General features: G+C 44.0%; 1 protein-coding gene and 1 long non-coding RNA gene across 6 annotated transcripts in view; one reads left to right on the top strand and one right to left on the bottom strand.

The window, feature by feature from the left end:
• OPTN (optineurin) overlaps positions 1 to 16,858 on the bottom strand; it is a 38,935-nt gene extending 22,077 nt beyond the window's left edge. The window contains exons 1-5 of one of the 5 annotated variants that reach the window (XM_019973052.2): positions 16,670 to 16,858; positions 10,044 to 10,220; positions 8,103 to 8,305; positions 3,677 to 3,859; positions 1,364 to 1,437 (exon numbers count right to left, since the gene is read on the bottom strand). In XM_019973052.2, coding sequence (XP_019828611.2) covers positions 1,364 to 1,437; positions 3,677 to 3,859; positions 8,103 to 8,305; positions 10,044 to 10,209 — 626 coding nt within the window. In that variant the 5' untranslated portion in view covers positions 10,210 to 10,220; positions 16,670 to 16,858. Of the gene's footprint in view, positions 1 to 1,363; positions 1,438 to 3,676; positions 3,860 to 8,102; positions 8,306 to 10,043; positions 10,221 to 12,798; positions 12,890 to 16,239; positions 16,387 to 16,585; positions 16,605 to 16,669 lie in introns of those variants that run through there. The other 4 variants (XM_019973048.2, XM_019973050.2, XM_019973051.2 and 1 more) reach the window with 4 other exon arrangements.
• Positions 3,023 to 4,518, top strand: LOC139186458 (uncharacterized). The gene is made up of 2 exons (XR_011570016.1): positions 3,023 to 3,299; positions 3,430 to 4,518. It is a non-coding gene; the product is annotated as an uncharacterized lncRNA (long non-coding RNA).
• Positions 16,859 to 18,026: the final 1,168 nt, after the last annotated feature.

Here is an 18,026-nt window from a genome sequence, read left to right as displayed (position 1 = left end):
ACACCATATTCTCAAGTCAGGAGAAGAAAAAGCATTTTTGTTTTTGGTTTCTAATAACTACAGCACAGAAATGTAGGCCCTGTTGGTATGTCGAATATATTTCTTGACTTCAAACTCAGATTAAATCAAGAGGCAGTCAATGATGAAGAAAACCACGGCCATCACTGCAGTAACTAAACATTCTGGAAAGCTACACTGATGCTAATAGCAGCTATGCCTTCAGTAACCTACCCAAGTTCACACATCTAACAAAGAGCCAGGATTCAGGATTCAATCCCAGTTCCCATCACCAAAGCTCAAACTCCAACCCCAGAGATCAATCTCTGACTCCTTAAAATACTTTCAAACAAGGTAAAGAAGCTGTTATTAAAACACAGCTGTGTGGTTTAAAAGAAGAAGTAGTATTCACACAGCTATACATGGAGAGGAAGTGGCTTAGAAATTTCAAACACAGCTTTCTTCCTTCCCACCACTTTCAGGAAAGTCTTCTGATATTAAAAAGGCAATACGGGGGGCAGGGATAGTTATTTCTAACTAAAAAAGGGAGTAACTTTCATTTCTGCCAACTGCCCTGTTTGGTGAAAGAAATCTAATCCTGATATGCTTATAAAAAAAACATTTTTATAAGTCTATTCATCAAATTATAGAAAAAAGATATTAAAAGTCTCTGAAGGAAGAGATGCTTAGGGAAATTTCAGGTAAATCTTCTTAAGCAGATTCATACAGTAGTAACCTGCTTACAAGGGATGAGCTAATAGTACATTCTAGGTCACAGCTACTTGTAAGAGACTCAGGTGCCCAGATCCCCTGTCATCGCCTCCTTAAGGTCCCCCTACAATTTAAGATAGCTGTCTACTAGGCACAAGTCTACTGAAGACTCCCCAGGTAAGATATCTTGGCACTTTCAAAAAACAGCAATCACCCAGAGCAACAACAGTCATTGTGATGGAAGACTATCCTATATTAGTCACTTTGCCTTGTACTTGGGAATGAACAGGGAAGCGAAAAAGGAAACATTGCCCTTATCAGCGGGGCAGCCTGGTCCGGGGCAGACTGCACTCATAAACACATTAGGAAACATGGGTCTCTTAACTGAGGAAAAAGCTCATTTTCACTTCTCACCTGATGGAGAGTGGCGAGGGGTTAGTTAGCCTACCAAGGCACCAAACATAGTTTTTATTCTCTACCAGTGGGCTGCAACAATAAATATGAATAGCATTCAAACTGAACATTCTGGAAAGGCCCCAGTGTAAATCAGTAAGTGGCTTTTTCAGCCCACCATGTTTGGCCTCTCAAGGGTGAGCCCAAAGTGACAAGACTACCCAGCGTGCCTGTCTGACAGCCCGACTCTGTCTTCACGTACGTGTCAACGGAATCAGTTCTTGTGGGCCCAGGACTTGGCTTGATTTCTTTTGCTGCCACAGCTGCTTCGCCCTCCTGTAAAAGCAGAAATGACAGAGGTTTAACATAGCATGCCGGTAAGACAAATTCTCCAGCAAAAGAGAAAAAAGGCGAAAGATCAAGAATTTGGATGACACATAACCCAAGGAATCTACCAAACACAGAAATGTGAGATGCTTCAGTTCAGCCACTCAAATGGAATGGTTTAAGTTTATCCTTCCCTCAACCTGCGTGCCCAGTCAGGATTATAAATATCCAGACGAAGACGAGAAGGCCGGGCTCCTCTCATTCAGCACAGTCATCCTGACCCTGCATACAGGAAAGCTTATCTCCTCTCTCTCTCATTGGCAGTTCCCTTCTCTACAAGTTAAGGTCACACACAGCTAATGACAATTCCACATACTTTTCCCACACACTCCTTCAAAATGCAAAATGTGGGACTTCCCTGGTGGTCTAGTGGTTAAGAATCTACCTGCCAGTGCAGGACACGGGTTCAATCCCCGGTCCGGAAAAATTCCACATGTTGCAGAGCAACTGGGCACAAGTACCACAACCCCTGAGCTCATGCACCTACAGCTTATGATCCTCAACAAGAGAAGCCACGGCAATGAGAAGACTAGCTCCCACTCGCTGCAATTAGAGAAAACCCGTGCACAACCACAAAGACCCAGAGCAACCAGAAATAAACGAATAAATCTTTAAAAATAAAAAAATAAAATGCAAAATGCTAGAACTTGCTGGAGCCGCTTTGGAAAGAAGGCTGTCTTCTGTGGGCAAGGCTCACAGAGCAAAAGGCTGGCTCTCCTTTGAAATTCATCTGCTTTTGGGGCCACTTAGGGAGCAGTGGGGGCTAAGACCACTTCAATGATTTGCAAGACATTTCTAGTCCAGTGAGCTAGTGGAAAAATACAGGGGTGGTTTTAGATAATTCTGTATGCGCACACTGTTCCTAAGTCTTGGGCAGTGTTTTTCTGTTCATAGGAGCAAGGCAAGAAAAACATATTTACACTAGAAATAACTGTCACTCATCAGTGAGGGAGAACATTATGGTAACCATGCACCCCAAAGAAAGAAGCCTCATTTGGAAACTTCTGATACGCTCCTTGGACTTCCTGAATTTTATCAGCTATTTGCAGAAGGTGAAAGCTCTTTGATCAACGTTTCCATAATCTTTGCTCGTGTGCAGAATGAGTGCTCTGACACGGTACTTCCTGATTAGTATTTTCTCTTGACTTCAGCCCCTATTCATCTAAAATTTCTGAGAGGCATGGGTGGCAGGGTTATTAACAGCCATTTTTCACTTCTGTTCATCTTTAGTGCAGCAAATAAATGAGAAAGTAAAGAGAGTCATGCTCATATCCAGAGTCAGACATATCCAGTAGTTGAGCTTTTTGTAAGGTGCACTTCACCCCACCTCACCCCTACTTGTCTACATGTAGGGTTTTCTCTTCTAGAGACACAGTTAAGCTCTCTTCCTGTATCAGACGTGTGCTCTGACGAAGCTGGACCAACTGTACAGTGAAGGACTGGACTTTCCTGTGCTTGTCTCCCTCAATCTGTATTCCATTTTTTTTTTCTAGTAGCAAAGAAGGAGGTTTCCCTTCTAGCAGGACTGCCCACACACCAGCTACCCGCTGACACATGCTTCCCATCAGAACAGGCCAGCCTGTGGTGCCACGCCCAGCTTGCTTCATTTGGGGCTGGACATAAAAGCCAGTCAGACAATGCTGGCTTCAGAATCTGTTCTCGGCGCTTCCCTAGCAGCTGCTGTTGGAGGGGAGGGAGAAGCCGGGTATTCCCTGGGGCTACAACCAGAGCACCTCTGCTCTTGCTTTTCTCCACTTCTTATTTTTAATATTCCTCATAAGACTTTGCCTGAAAAGAGGGTTCTATGATTAGTAAGTGGCGAGCCTTTTGATTTTACTGCATCTGATCATGATTCTGCTTACCTAAGTGAAATGCTGAACACAGCTTTGGAACCTGGGCTGAACAAGTTTATACCCTTTTTTTTTTTTTTTTTAATTTTAGGTCAGCTAAATTATTCAGGATGTACTGGGGAAAAAAAGGACTATCTCTTCAGTCATAAAAGGTAATCAGTATTTTCCATTTCAGCTGTGATAGCCACAAGTATGATGTTTTATATTTATGCTGACTACGCTGAAATTTCCCCACTGTTTGGCTTTCCCATGTTGAAAGGAAGCGGTGATATTTCTAGCAGTTGTCCAGGTGAGGTTTTGTAACTTGCTTAAGACAAAACCAAAACCAATACACTTACAGCCATCCTGATTTCAACAAAGGAGTCTTCGGAGGAGCCGCTTGAGTTCAGCTTGAGTTGCAATTCAGACACGATGCCCAGCAGATCTGCCTTTTCAGCTTGGAGGCGTGCCACCTGGGTCTTCAGCTGTTCCACTTCTTGTTCCACTTCTGCCTTGGGGACCTTGGGGTCCCCAATGATGTCCTGGAAACAATGTGGAGCAAAGTGAACGAATGAATCAAGCCAAGGACTCAGCCATCAGACTCATGTGCCTCTATACCTACTGGTAAGCCAGCTGTGCTTTACAGTAGGGAGTTCTAGTTTTTCCTCGGCAATATATTTTGACATACCATTTAAAATGGAAAAATTTACTTTGTTGTGTGCAAATAATAGGAAGTTAAAATAAACTCAAACTAGGAACGTTTCCTCAACATGCTGAAAGAAATAATCTGATTATCATGAAAATAACCAACCAGACTTTGGCAATGGTTGACTAGTAAACTGCAGCCCCAAATCCCAGAAAATAAAGAACTGCCACAACTCAACCTCTTGCTTTTTTCCTTTTTCTCCTTCTACCCCCTCTCTCCTCATACTTGTCATTTCTCCTTAGAAGCCAAAGCATGAAGGGCATGACAGTACAGTGATAGCAAAACACAATGAAAGGTCCAGAATCCTCCCAGGCATGTAGGTTGGTTGTTACAATATTCTATGCTGGTGCTTTAAGGTTGCTAAAGGTAAATCTGTTGAGAAAGAAGAAAACTGAAAATTCAGAGGCTGGTACCAAGCGTGGAAAATTAATTTTGGCCTCTATAAACATTAATGGGCTTCCCTTGATAAACTAATAAACATTAATATTTTCCTAATATCGAGTACCTGTTGTGTTCATCCTGTTGCAATTACCACATATGACAAAGTCATAAAAGAAAGAGCCTGCTGACATGTGTTGTTTTTACTTGGGAGAAGGGAGAACAGACTCTAGTCTGCACTCTGCTAATCAGAGCATGTGTTGCCTTGAGCAGATTCCCTAAATGTCTTGGCTTCAGTTTTCTTGGATCAGAAAGACTTGGTACCATGTGGTCTCTGTGGTCTCCTCCAGCTGTGACCTTCTTGGCCTCCTGATTTCTTCCCTCACGGTTCTTATGGACATGGCACCACCAGAAATATGTATACTTGAGATTACCAGAGGACTGCAACATTGAAAATTCACCCACCCACTCACACACACACATACATACACACACACACACAAACACCCTCTGACAGATTTCATAAGGAATGGTAAACAGGCCCAAAGGCTCATAGTAGAACCAAAAAATTATCAGAAAGGCATGTGTATAAACCATAAACCAGCTAGTCTGTGAAGTGTTAAGAGAGTGAGGGCTAGGTAGTAACTGGCACATGCAAGTACCCCTCACACCAGTGGAATCGCGCTCTGCCTTCATCTGGACCATCCCCTTGCTAGGAAACTCTCACAGGCTTTAGGAAAAAGCAACTCATAAAACTGAAGAGTTAGGTCTGCAAGGAAAAGTTCAAAGCTTGTGCAATCTCTCCTGATAATGATTCAGACCACAGAAATATACATTTAAAGGCATAAAAATGAAAAAAAGGAAAGGTACTGCCTAGGCTGGAACCAGGAAGCAAGCAGGGAAGGGGAAGACCATGCCCTGTGAGAAACCTTCACATCCACCCTCTTGACCTTCCTGAGGACACTGAGTGGAATGGACTTCTAAAAACCATCTTTCCACAAAGGAAGGAAATAGAGTTTTAAACAAGTGTCTGAGGACCAGGGATATAAGGCCATGACTCTTGAGTCTCAGAAGTCAGGTTAATTTTCTTTTTTCCAATTGTGTGGATCTCTTCTTTATCCTTGGGCTTCCCTGGTGGCTCAGACAGTAAAGAATCTGCCTGCAATGCAGGAGATGTGTATTTGATTCCCATGAATCAATCAGGGATCAGGAAGATCCCCTGGAGAAGGGAATGGCAACCAACTCCAGTATTCTTGGGTGGAGAATTCCATGGAGCCTGGCCAGATAGAGGAGCTTACAGTGCATGGGGTTGCAAAGAGTCGGATACTGCTGAACGACTAACACTTAATTATCCTTGGGAAATTATGGATCTGCAAAACACCTTGTGAGGTGACACTTAAAATTTCTCTTCATTTCACTGTTAAGGCTCTGTCCATCATCTTCCTGGACGAAACTTCCAGGGTTAATGTTCTATGGGATCTCAAGCCCAACTAAATTATTTCTGCCTTTCATCACTTTTTGAGCACTTAGCATTGATTAGCCTTCGGGAAACAACAATTTCCCTTTTTCTGTGCTTCTATTGTCTTGGAAATGTGCCCAGGCTGATATGTCATCTTATAATACAAAACAAGTCTAATGACCTTTGCCTGGCAATCTGTAGTTAACAGTCAAAAAGGATTCTTTAGACATATGTATACCTATTGTGGCTTCCCAGTTGGCACTAGTGATAAAGAACCTGGCTGTCAGTGCAGGAGATGTAAAAGATGTGGCTTCAATCCCTGGGGAAGATCCTCTGGAGAAGGAAATAGCAACCCACTCCAGTACTCTTGCCTACAGAATTCCATGGACAGAGGAGCCTGGCGAGCTACAGTCCACAGGGTTGCAAAGAGTCGGACAGGACTGAAGTGACTTCAGTTCAATTCAGTCGCTCAGTCGTGTCCGACTCGTTGCGACCCCACGGACTGCAGCACATCAGGCTTCCCTGTCCATCACCAACTCCTGGAGCTTGCTCAAACTCATGGCCATCGAGTCGGTGACTTACCACCGCACAAACCTATGGCTGATTCATACTGATGTATGCCAGAAACTAATACAATATTGTAAAGAAATTGTCCTTCAATTAAAAATAAATGGAAAAAAAAAAAAAGGATTCTTTAGGGATCACCATGATGTCTGTGAAAAGTGAAGTCGATCAGTCATTTCCGACTCTTTGCGACCGCATGGACTATAGCCTACCAGGCTTCTCTGTCCATGGGATTTTCCAGGCAAGAGTACCGGCTGCTGCTAAGTCACTTCAGTCATGTCCAACTCTGTGAGACCCCATAGATGGCAGCCCACCAGGCTCCCCCGTTCCTGAGATTCTCCAGGCAAGAACACTGGAGTGGGTTGCCATTTCCTTCTCCAATGCATGAAAGTGAAAAGTGAAAATGAAGGCACTCAGTGGTGTCCGACTCTTAGCGACCCCATGGACTGCAGCCTACCAGGCTCCGCCGTCCATGGGATTTTACAGGCAAGAGTACTGGAGTGGTTGCCATTGCCTTCTCCAGGGGATCTTCCCGACCCAGGGATGGAACCCCGGTCTCCTGCATTGCAGGCAGATGCTTTACCCTCTGAGCCACCAGGTCTGTAATACAGTGAAATCAAGACAGAATCAGTCATATCTCAGCCTCACCCTGAGGATTGAAGGGCAGATCTCAGTGGAAACTCCCTGCTCCCTTCCCTGTGCCTCACAGAACACAGGGGCAACCCTAATGGCTTGAGGGGGTAGGGGAGGGGTGTCTGCAGAAGCAACAGCAAAGACAGGTCAGCGTGAGTGAGTGAGTGAGTGAGAGGTCTTGAGAGCCTCAGTAAATCAGGAAGATGAGAGGCTAAATTACAAATAAACACCTCAAGTGGTCCATGAAACAAAAATTGAAAGAGAGGTGGGAAGGGCAAGTGGGGGCCTGGGAGGCACAGCTTGCGGAGAAAAAAACTGATGACCAAGGGTTTTGAAGAATCCTCAGTGTCTCTTTGTCCCAAGGACTCATTCCTGAGTCCTGCCTATAGTTTGCTTCAGCGGATCTTCTACACTGAAAGAAGCTGTCCAGAGCTCCAGCTTCCGATCTCAACTTCTTCCAATATCGGGACCTTTCTGGAAAACCTACAGGACTTTTCATTCACATCTTTGATACCCGTTCTCAAGGGTATCAAAGCACATTTCTCAGGTTCTTTGAGTTAGTGGAAACGTGGCAACCTTACAGCCTCATATCACACAATAATATTTGTCAAACCATTTTTCAAAAGTAAATGTAAAACACAAAGTAAGGAATCTATTGTAGATGGAGAGAAAGGACAAGGTCAGTAAGTGAAAATTCTGAGCGACAGATTTTAAAAATGTAATTCTATATCAAGGACTAAAGACCAACATTTGAATGGTTCCAGGCAGAGGTCTTTCTGTACTATGTATAATGAATACAAAATATTGATTTATAACCATAACACTCTTTTGACTATAATCAATAAAGTCAAAGTTTGACCCATTTCTTTTCTTCACCAGAGATTACACACGACCCTTAAAATTGCAACCAATCTTCTCATCACTCTTCTTTCAAGATAATGCAAGCATCTAGCCGGAACTGTGAGTTTTGATCTCGAAGTCTAGACAGGTAAGATCCCACTGCAAATATGAACATGATAAAATTACAACTGATCAATCCACTCACCTCGAATGCCCTTTCAGTTTTCCCTGTTAGCGTTCCGAGTTCTTGCTTCAGTTTTTCATTTTCAAGGCTCAGTGCCGTTAAACGCTCTTTGGCTTCTTTGCTCTGAGTCTCAAAATAAAGGCGTTCTTCCTTCTGCTTCTCTGTCCAAGCTGAAAGCTCCTCAAATCGCCCTTTCATAGCTTGATTATTTAGCTTCATGGCTTCTGCATGAGGTTTAGAGGGAGAGTGTTAAAACACCAAGGGACGGAACTTGGGGTCATGAAGAGAACCTCCCCATAGATCACCTCACCACATAGCTATGAACCTCAAAATGCCAGGGTTGGCCTGGGCTCCAGGGTCAGCTGGAAAGACTACATAGCAAAAAAATGAGTAGTTTCTGCTTTCAAACAGGACTAGGAGGTCTAATGTCACCGACTGCCCTCAAGAGTCTCAAGAATATAAAACTGATTTTATTGATTTATTTTAACAAAATGCCTATTAATAACTAGCTAGACTGAGGTCCATACTCCTGGATTCCAACACTGGTTCTGCCAAAAACCATGGCTGGAGATATTAGAATCCTTTCTCTTAAGGTAATATTTAGGACTAATTCTGTAATAATAGCAGCCTTTTTATTTTTCCTTTTAAATTTAGGGCTAAATGTCATTCTGCCATTTCCCAGAAATACATAATTTTATTCTTACCTGTATCCAAAAGTAAACAATAGGAATAGCTTTAGCCTTGCTGTTGTTTAGTCACTAAGTCACGTCCAACTCTTTTGCTACTCAAAGGACTATAGCCTGCCAGGCTTCTCTATCCATGGGATTCTCCAGGCAAGAATACTGGAGTGGGTTGCCATTCCCTTCTCCAGGGGATCGTCCTGACCCGGGGATCAAACCCACGTCTCCTGCATTGGCAGGCGGATTCTTTACCACTGAGCCACCTGGGAAGCAGTTTTAGTCTTACTGAGAGCTAGTCCTGAGAAACGCTGGACTGGAAGAAATACAAGCTGGAATCAAGACTGCCGAAAGAAATATCAATAACCTCAGATATGCAGATGACACCACCCTTATGGCAGAAAGTGAAGAGGAACTAAAGAGCCTCTTGATGAAAGTGAAAGTGGAGAGTGAAAAAGTTGGCTTAAAGCTCAACATTCAGAAAACGAACATCATGGCATCCGGTCCCATCACTTCATGGGAAATAGATGGGGAAACAGTGTCAGACTTTATTTGTTTGGGCTCCAAAATCACTGCAGATGGCGACTGCAGCCATGAAATTAAAAGACGCTTACTCCTTGGAAGGAAAGTTATGACCAACCTAGATAGCACATTCAAAAGCGGAGACATTACTTTGCCAACAAAGGTTCGTCTAGTCAAGGCTATGGTTTTTCCTGTGGTCATGTATGGATGTGAGAGTTGGACTGTGAAGAAGGCTGAGTGCCGAAGAATTGATGCTCTTGAACTGCGGTGTTGGAAAAGACTCTTGAGAGTCCCTTGGACTGCAAGGAGATCCAACCAGTCCATCCTGAAGATCAGCCCTGGGATTTCTTTGGAAGGAATGATGCTAAAGCTGAAACTCCAGTACTTTGGCCACCTCATGTGAAGAGTTGACTCATTGGAAGGGACTCTGATGCTGGGAGGGATTGGGGGCAGGAGGAGAAGGGGATGACAGAGGATGAGATGGCTGGATGGCATCACTGACTTGATGGACAGTCTCAGTGAACTCCGGGAGCTGGTGATGAACAGGAAGGCCGGGCATGCTGTGATTCATGGGGTCGCAAAGAGCTGGACACGACTGAGCGACTGAACTGAACTGAACTGAACTGAAGAGCTAGTCCTGTGCTCTATCTCTCCCCAGGGAACCAGGTGCAGAGAAAGGGATTCACCTACAAGCTATTACCAAAGGACTGTGTTCCCAAAGGCCGCGGGTGAATGGAGAAACATGGGGTTAGGTTTCGCTTACCTTTCAGCTGATGGTTCTCGATTAGAAGCTCTCTCATCTGCTGCAGCAGCTCATGTGGGGTGAACGTGTCCAGGTTTGGGTGAGCCAGATTGGGGGGTCCATTTCCTGTGGTTTCACTGGGGCTGTCCCCCTTCTCAGTCAGGCAGCTAAGTGGTTGGTGGGACATGGTAGCAGTTCCTATAGAAAAATCACAAACTGAAAATATAACCATCTCCCTCTGCATTGGGTCCCCAGGAGTCCACAAACCCATGTGCAAGTCCTAAGAAGTATTCTAGAAGGGGCTGACTTTCTTTCCCATTACATTTTGAGCAAGCTTGATTCTTCCGTTCAAACAAGAAAGATACATCCTTGCTTCAGTCTGTATGTACATGTCTGTGCATAAGAATATATAAAGGAGTACAGTGAGGAGGTGGATGATGGAGGAGGAAGAGATGGGAATAATATCAAGATGGTAAGAAATCCTAATATGAAGTGTTCAAGAGGGTTTCTGTGTATGTATTTGTAGATGTGGGCAAAGTATTATGAAGTTGATTTTTTCCCAGAAAATGTTTTAAGCTCAAATCTCCATATTTTGGGTGAACTGTATGGTATATGAATTATATCTCAATAATTAACTGTTACAGAATCTCCATATTTTATTTCTCATATTTTTGGCTAAGAGGAAGGGGAGAACTAACATATTTCAGATAATTACTATGTGCTCAATCATCACACCAGAGTGTCAAGGTCTAATCCTCACTAAAACTCAACTAGATGGGTATTTCCTGGGTGACAGAACTGAATTCATGGAGCTCATCCAAGGTCACTTAATGAAAGGCACAATCGAGCATTAAGGATGATTCTAAAACCCAGCCCTGTCATACAATGAAGGTACCACTGAATACCTAGGCTTTCATAGTTTACTTTTGCAAATCACGCTAAAAAGACTGAGAAAATCTTGCTTAGTTGTTGCATATTCTGAGACTATTTTAAGCATATAATTTGTAAAGGGGTCACTGTGGCCACAAATAAAATGCAGGGTTGGTTGCTCAGCTGTGTCTGACTCTCTGCGACCCCAGGGACGGTAGCCTGCCAGGCTCCTCTGTCCATGTGATTCTCCAGGCAAGACTACTGGAGTGTGTATGCCCTTCCCATAAATAAGATAGATGGGTATATCCCAACTGTATTTCTGTATGGCCTACCACACTTCAGCAAGCACAGAAATCAAAGACTGTGGGCAAATGTTTTCATTTCCACATTTCACAAAGATGATGATTCGTCTTTTCATGAGGCACTGCAGGGTCACTGGAAGCTGAGGGGAGAGAAGTGCTCTCTCATGTAGCACTGTATCATAACCTCTGGGTGTGTGCTCTAGATGAGCGTGCGAGGCTGCCCCATTCAACTTACCCAAAGTTCAGATTCTACCTCATCCATCCATCCTGCACTACCAGCAATCTTAAACAAATAACTAAGGCTTCCAGAAGCCTTTTTCTTCCTACTTCTTAGCAATGAATTGCTTACAAACAGGTTACTTACTACTAACTTACATTGTCACTGTGTCCCAAGAACCACATCCTTGTAAATAGCTCCCACACGTGCCAAAGGAACCTGGCACTGCTGGTAGGAGGGCCAAGTACAAACGACTGTTTCTCTAAAAGACTACCAGGGACACTTTGGTTATGGTTTTTGTTAAGTTCCTCAATGTGTGAGGGGAGAAGCTGGGGAAAGTACCAGCTATTAGTGCTCGTAAGTGAATGCAACAAACCCTCGGAGGGCAGAGCACTGCTTCTTCCCCACTCTGGCAGGAGGCAATTCCTGGGCTCTCTGGAGCCCTCCCAGAACTGAGAGCCTACTGATCTGCTCTCGGTCTAAAGGCACCTATAGGATTAGAGACAGTGCAAGATACCTGTAGGATTAGAGACAGTGCCACTGCTGAGGGGAGAGCGGGCCCTGGCACTGACGGCCTGCTGACTTCTCTAGAGCAGCCAGCACAGGAAAGGCATCCTTGGAATTCTTTAATGAGGATGGCGATTCTATGAAGTGTTAAACATGGATAAAGCATTCTAAGTCTTTTGAAAGCAGCTGTGTTTTACATATCCTGATTATTAAGAAAGAGGTACACTGCCGAAGTGTGCTGTTTCTTGGCATGAGGTGACCAGAAGAGACTACTTTTGTTTTCCCCAATAAAATTATTTGGGTTATTTTGCATAAAATAATTTGGATGATAATAATTTGGAAAAAGCCAGTTTCTGGCTTTCCATAAAACTCACTTTTTCACAGAACTATGCTGGAGCTGAAATTTCATAAAAATGGGTTTTTACTAAATAAAAAGTGCTCCTATCTATTTTGCAGAGAATTCTAAATACCTGACAAAGGCAAAATCCTTGTAACATGTTTTATTCACTTGTCAATATTAAATTTCCTCAAATTTTCAAGGATTAGACTATACTTTTCAAAAGTAAAAGGAAACATTTAACAGATTAAAAAAAAGTATCTAAAGCAGAGGGAAAGATGAGGGGAGGGGATGCATGAACAGAAGGGAGGAGAGAGGAGGGAAGGGAAGGGGAAGAAGTACGGTTCCTTTAGATACTTTTCATCCTTGACTTTTTGTTATATCTCCACCAAGACTTGAGATACAACCATAACAATTAAAACCAGTTCTGCTTACCAACTTTCTGGTTGCCCAGGTTTTAATAGAGCATGAGGAAAAAAAACAAAACAAAAAACAGAGTTATAATAAGGGAGACAATACAAAAATAAACTGGAAGACACTAACCAGATGTGTGACCTTGAGAAGACCTCCTGCGATGGTTTACTGACTTGTCTAGCAAATGATGATCATTATGGTTGCTTTTGGCTCAAAAGAGCTGTAAAAAGTATTTTTAAGGTTCTATCAAGATCATGGTCTAGTTCCCACTGTTCTACACATATATCCCAGTACCCTCATGGTCATGCTACCCTCTCTCACTAATACAAATGCCTGTCCCAATTATAGTGAATTCTTTGTTATGCAGCATTGCTAGAAAAAAATTATTTGGTTATTTAAACATCATAGCAATAAGAAGTTAGCATAAATGCCAAACATAAGCATATAAATACTGTAACCAAACTTTTGCTAAAAGCAATTTAATTGATTTTTGGTGACTCAAAGTGCATTTTATGACTTTAAATATTTGAGGGGCCATCATTAGAAGCTGTCACAATACAGTGTATATGTGTGATGTCTACTTGTAGAATGCCAGGTAGAGAAAGCTGAGTTCTCTAAATGTTTAGCATCCCCTTGAACTATTTTCAATTGAGAAAATGCAGATAGGATTAAATCCTTAAATCCTTACATACAAACATCCTTAAAGGTAATGGAAACTGGACCTAAGCCATTTACTGCAAGGTTCTGCCTGCTTAGTAACTGAATTTCTCATAAAAACCCAACCAATCTGAATCAGAAATGCATCATTTCTAGGCAGAAGGGTGAATTAATAATTAAGCATGGATATGTCAAGATTTCACCAATGAGGAAGAATGGGAACCACCTGGAAGGTGGAAATCAAAAGCAAAATCTCTAGATTTTATTGCCAGATTCGCTATTTGAATTCCTGATTATAATAATCCTTCTTAATTCCAGAGGTCAAGTAATTATAGCAGTGACTTGGCTTTGTAGGCATGAGCTTGAATTGCATTCCTGAGTCGGTCTTAAAAATGACCCTGCCCAACTTCTTATTTGATGCAAGAATGTCCTGCTGGTTTCCATGGCAGATGGGCATATAGACCAGGCTTGAATGACTTCAACGACAGAAGAAATAGGCACATGACCTTAGCAGGCAACTGCCCATTCTATTCCAGGATGGCTGGTGACTGCCAGAGTCATTTTGTATCCAACAAAAATCTGCCTTATACTGACTTCCACCCACTGGACTTTGGACTAGCAAGAATAATACAGAATAAACCCATGCCCTTACCCTGGTGTGGCTGATTCTCTGAATTTGCTAAGTACTCCCAGGTTTACCCCTCACACGCAAAAATTAGTTTTAAACAGTGAAAACCTATTTCCTGACCGTAGAGAATAGTTGGCTATTGGCAGATTCGGGCTTGGCTTTTCAAGGGGATTGAGTAACATTCTAAGATTGCACCAACAAAATTCTTCACAATCCTGGAAAAAGAACTCAAAGTACACACCCTATTACGGGGCAAAAGAGGCCTTACCTTTTATGCCAGAAATGGCAGTCTGACTTTTGGACATACAGAAAATGGAAAAAGACTTAGCCTCATCTACCAGGGCAGGAGCTACACTTGATGACTCCTATTTCCTCTTCCCGCGAATCTAAAGGGTCACCCAGTCCTGTCACTCCCACTTCCTCTCAATCTCCACCAGCTTAGGTCAGGTTCTCTTGTCTTATCTGGCCTACGGCAATGTTGTCTTCCATAGAGGAAAGGGCTTTTGTCTATTCTGTTCACTGCACTGTCTCTAGCACCCAGAACATTCCTAGAAACATATGGGGGTTCAACAAATAGATGCTGATCAATTTACATAGCTTCCTCCATTGTCTGACTCATCTCTTTCCATTGCAGCCCCAGTACCTCCATGGTTTCTTCCCCAGCATAAGAGCATCCTCCTACTTTTACCCTTCCCATACAGACAGAGCTCCAGCTCCCGAGCAAAGCAAACACGGCTTTTCAGAGTCTGGCCCCCACTTACCCACCAGTACCATCTCCTGTCACCAACACCACTCATGCCTGGGGCACATTAAAGAGTTCACAGTTTCTGGCCTTCTTTTGCTTTTCTATCCTTCCTCGAGATGCCTAGACTTGCTATTACCCTGGCAAACGTCTACTGGACAGTTTAACGTCCAGCTCAAATAGCTGTCTTATGTAAAAAGACCTACACTTTCCTCTGAGTACCCAGTAGTGCTTTATGTATTTCAGTCGCTTGGTTCTTTTATGCAAAGTACTATATTATCCCATGCCAGTCAACTTTCCCATCAAACCTAAGTCAAGGTGTTTATTGTTCCTAGAGACTGACACACCGAGAGCAGGCTCTCAGTAAACATTTGTTGAAATCAAATGAAACTATCAAGTTATGAAGTAAAAGCCTTACACTTGTAAAACACTTTCTGCTCAGTAGGCAACAAATCCAACATAACTAGTATTACGAGTTTTTCCTACAGTTTTTCAATGGCACTCATTTCCAGATTCTTGAACTAAACTTATTTTGAAAATTACTATTTTAAAAACATCACTACAAAGGTATCTGGGCATCATTTCATAACACGTATTTCATCACTCAACCCATATATACATATGTCAAAATGAAAAAGAAAACTTAATTTTTTTTCTGAGTGAAACAGATTTTATTTTCAAAACACAGTTTAATTTCCCTCTTTTCCTTTGAATTTACTATTCCATAAATTCCAAAGAACATACCAAACACTCCAAGTCTTTATAAAATTCAGAAAGAGTGAGGCTAGGAGAAGAGAAGACACCTGTGCCTCTACCTAAGGTGGGGGATCGCATGGGAAGGTAAAACAATGACCAGTTCCTTTCAAAAATACAGTCTGATTTTTTTTTTTTTTGGTGTTTAGTCAGAGTCCACAGCATAATATGCAACTTGTGGTCAATTACCAAAAAAGAAAAAAAAAATACTACACCTGGCCAGTCCCTTCCAAACTGGGCCTATCTTGGAGTTGGGGGAGGTGGCCAGGGCCCCCTTGCTCTTCTCTCCTTCAGTCAAGGAGCAAGCATGAAAGGTTCTTCTGTTAATAATTGTTTAGGATTTCCCAGGCAAGGATACTGGAGTGGGTTACCATTTCCTTCCCCAGAAACCTGCATCTCCTGCATTGCAGGAGGATTCTTTACCACGGAGCCACCACGGAAACCCATTGCTAATAGTGACGCTTGCTTAACCAGATCGATCCTAGGCTTTTGATGTTCAAAGTTTCGGTTTCCCACTTCAACCTTACGCAGTTCTGTGGCACATAATTTCCAACAACAGTTTTCCTGGAGGAGGAAGGAGCCTAGCTGGAACCTGAGTTACATTTTCTCTTAGTGATGCTTACTGCCTACTGCTTACACAACAGAAACAACCCCTCTGAGATTCTCGCCTCAGCAAATATTCATATTCTCTACGTATGTATCTATACCTACACACACACACACACACACAAGCTCCCCCAGACACAACGGTTTATGAAGATTCCTTTCAGCTGTTCAGTAATCCCATCACCTTAGAGAGCGGCCACTGGCTCTTCAGTGTACTGGGTCTTCTCGTGGAGCTAGTTTTTACGTCTCTCGAAGGTGTGTCCTTAACCCCTTCTCTTATAATGAAGAACCGGCTGTATAATCATCCCCAATCTGCGGAAGCATGTCACCCTTAAACCACCTTCATGACCTACAGAGGAAGTCACCTGCGGCCAGCCTGGCGGGTAAAAAAGGGGGAAGGGCACTTTGGGATGGACGCCCCTGCTGCCCTTTGGCACCAGGTCAAGATCGCCAGGGCCTGGAAACCCTCCTAGCAAGCGCCGCCGTCCCACTGGAGGAGACGCCCCACCCCTCGCCACCCATGTCCCTACCGGCTCCGGGTCGCAGGGTAGGGGGCTTCGGAACAGCTTCCAGGGCGGAAAGGGAGACCCTGCCCGCCCCACGCCCTAGCTCACCGGCGCCCGGCTCCGGCCTCCCTCGGGTCACTGCTTCCTCGGCATGATGCCCGCTGGGAGAGGGCTCCGGACCCAGAGGCAGACGCCAAGCAGGAGACCCGCTGGGGCAGCGGCGGGGGTTGGGGAGCTTTAGGTTGATTTGCGGCCTCGCGACCCCGCCCAGCGCTGCTCAGCTGACCGCCGCGCCAGCCTACTCATCTCCACCCGGGAATTTCCCAGGCCCCGCCCATCAGGCCCTGCCCCTCAGGCCCCGCCCTTCGGTAGGCCAACCCCGTAGGCCCCGCCCCAGCGCTCCGCCCCTCCTTTTTCCTCCACCAGCCCGTGGTCAAGGCCCCGAGCCGGGTTAATGCGGACTGCGCCAAGGTGTTAGTGTGACGGCCGTGAAGGACGGGGTTAATTAAAGCAAACTGTTAAGTAAATGAAGTGTGAGCAATCGGTCGTCGTCGAAGAAAGTCCTTTTAGAAGTCGAGCCACAGGGGGTCGCTGCATCCCACAGAAAGAGGGAGATGAACCCTCAGTCTCTTGTTAAAGGGCTTACATTTAGATACAGTTAATTGAGCACGCACTGCTTTCCACCCGATTTTGCCCTTGAAACAGACTTTTAATTAAAAACACAGAGCCAGCAGGATTTTTCTGAGGCTTTTGTTGCCGGGGAACAGGCCAACCGTTGACACTCAGAGGCTTCAAATGCTCCAGACAGGTGGGATTCCTGGATTAACCTGGATTGTATCTGAAAAGCAGTGGTACTGATTTACTGAACTAGAGGAGGGTGGATGCCTCTGGACACGACAGAGTGAAATGGGAGGAAACAAGACACAGAAAGAGGGAGAGCCGCCCTGGTTTGCAAACTAAACACTGCAAGAAGGGATTAGCAAGGGCGCAGACACAGGCGTCTGATCCCAAGGTCAGGGTCTGGGCCAAGCCAGTGCGGCCGGTTCTCCCGGTAATAGGCCCCCGGTGTAAGATAAGAAAACAAAAATTAAGGGAGAGAGGGCCTAGGGGCAGGTTTGTGCCGAAGACCAAGAAGGACATCACAAGAGAGAACTTAATTTATGAATGAAGTGGCTGACGCCGCTTAAATCAGCGGGATACCAAGCACATTGATGCACATCGAAGCTGCTCTCTGGTTAGAAACGAAAAAAAAAAAAAAAAAAACAGACAAAAAAACCCCTACACACAACCCTAATCCAAATAGAAAAAAGGGAAACGCGCCCTCTCCTGGTATCCTGAAGGATTCAACTCCTCTATTTAGAGATTCAACTCCTCTATTTAGACGGCCTGCTCCAGGCCAGCTCTTCTTACCCGGCCCTTAACACCATCCTGAGATTTAACCTCCTGCTCAAGGTAGAAAGAAAGT

This window comes from Bos indicus, chromosome 13 (genome assembly GCF_029378745.1).
Source record: "Bos indicus isolate NIAB-ARS_2022 breed Sahiwal x Tharparkar chromosome 13, NIAB-ARS_B.indTharparkar_mat_pri_1.0, whole genome shotgun sequence".
In the NCBI taxonomy this organism is placed as follows: Eukaryota; Metazoa; Chordata; class Mammalia; order Artiodactyla; family Bovidae; genus Bos; species Bos indicus.
Note: the sequence above shows the minus strand (reverse complement) of the source record. Positions and strands in the feature narration are given on the sequence as shown.